At 59.7% G+C, this 694-nt stretch overlaps 1 protein-coding gene across 1 annotated transcript in view; it reads right to left on the minus strand.

Moving 5' to 3' along the window:
* Positions 1 to 532: 532 nt before the first annotated feature.
* The window catches only part of SYVN1 (synoviolin 1), a gene marked incomplete at its 3' end in the record, with an annotated part of 11,109 nt that continues 10,947 nt past the window's right edge, over positions 533 to 694 (minus strand). Inside the window, exon 12 of the mRNA XM_039713999.1 lies at positions 533 to 660. Coding sequence (XP_039569933.1) covers positions 533 to 660 — 128 coding nt within the window. The remainder of the gene's footprint in view (positions 661 to 694) is intronic.

Raw genomic sequence — 694 nt, forward strand, 5'->3', positions numbered from 1 at the left:
GTTTGGGGTTGGGGGGGTTTGGTGGGAAAAGGGAAGGGTGTGGGCTTTGTGAGATTTGGGTTTTGGGGTAGGGATGAGATTTGGGGTTTGGGGATTTGGGGATTGATTTAGGGTGGGATTTGGGTGGGATTCGGGATGGGATTCAGGGTGGGATTCAGGGTGGGATTGGGGTGGAATTTGGGTGGGATTTGGGTGCGATTTGGGATGGAATTTGGGTGGGATTGGCGTGAGATTTGGGATAGAATTTGGGTGGGACTGGGGTGGGATTGGGATGGAATTGGGATGGAATTTGGGTGGGATTTAGGATGGAATTTGGGTGGGATTTAGGATGGAATTGGGATGGAATTTGGGTGGGATTGGGATGGAATTGGGATGGAATTTGGGTGGGATTTAGGATGGAATTGGGGTGGGATTTGGGTGGGATTGGGGCGGGATTGGGATGGAATTTGGGGCGGGATTGGGGCAGGATTGGGATGGAATTTGGGTGGGATTGGGATGGAATTTGGGTGGGATCGGGGCAGGACTCACCGGGAGCGGCTCCGGCGGCCTCGGGGCCGGGCGGGGCCGGGGCAGCAGCGGCGGGGCCGGGCGGGAAGGGCCCCACGGGCGGCCAGAACGGGAACATCCCCGGCGGGAAGGGAGGGAGCAGCCCCTGCGGGACTGCGGGGACACGGCAGCGCTGGAGCCGGGACCC

The sequence above is a fragment of the Passer montanus genome, unplaced genomic scaffold (genome assembly GCF_014805655.1).
Source record: "Passer montanus isolate IOZ18808 unplaced genomic scaffold, ASM1480565v1 scaffold294, whole genome shotgun sequence".
NCBI classification, from domain to species: domain Eukaryota; kingdom Metazoa; phylum Chordata; class Aves; order Passeriformes; family Passeridae; genus Passer; species Passer montanus.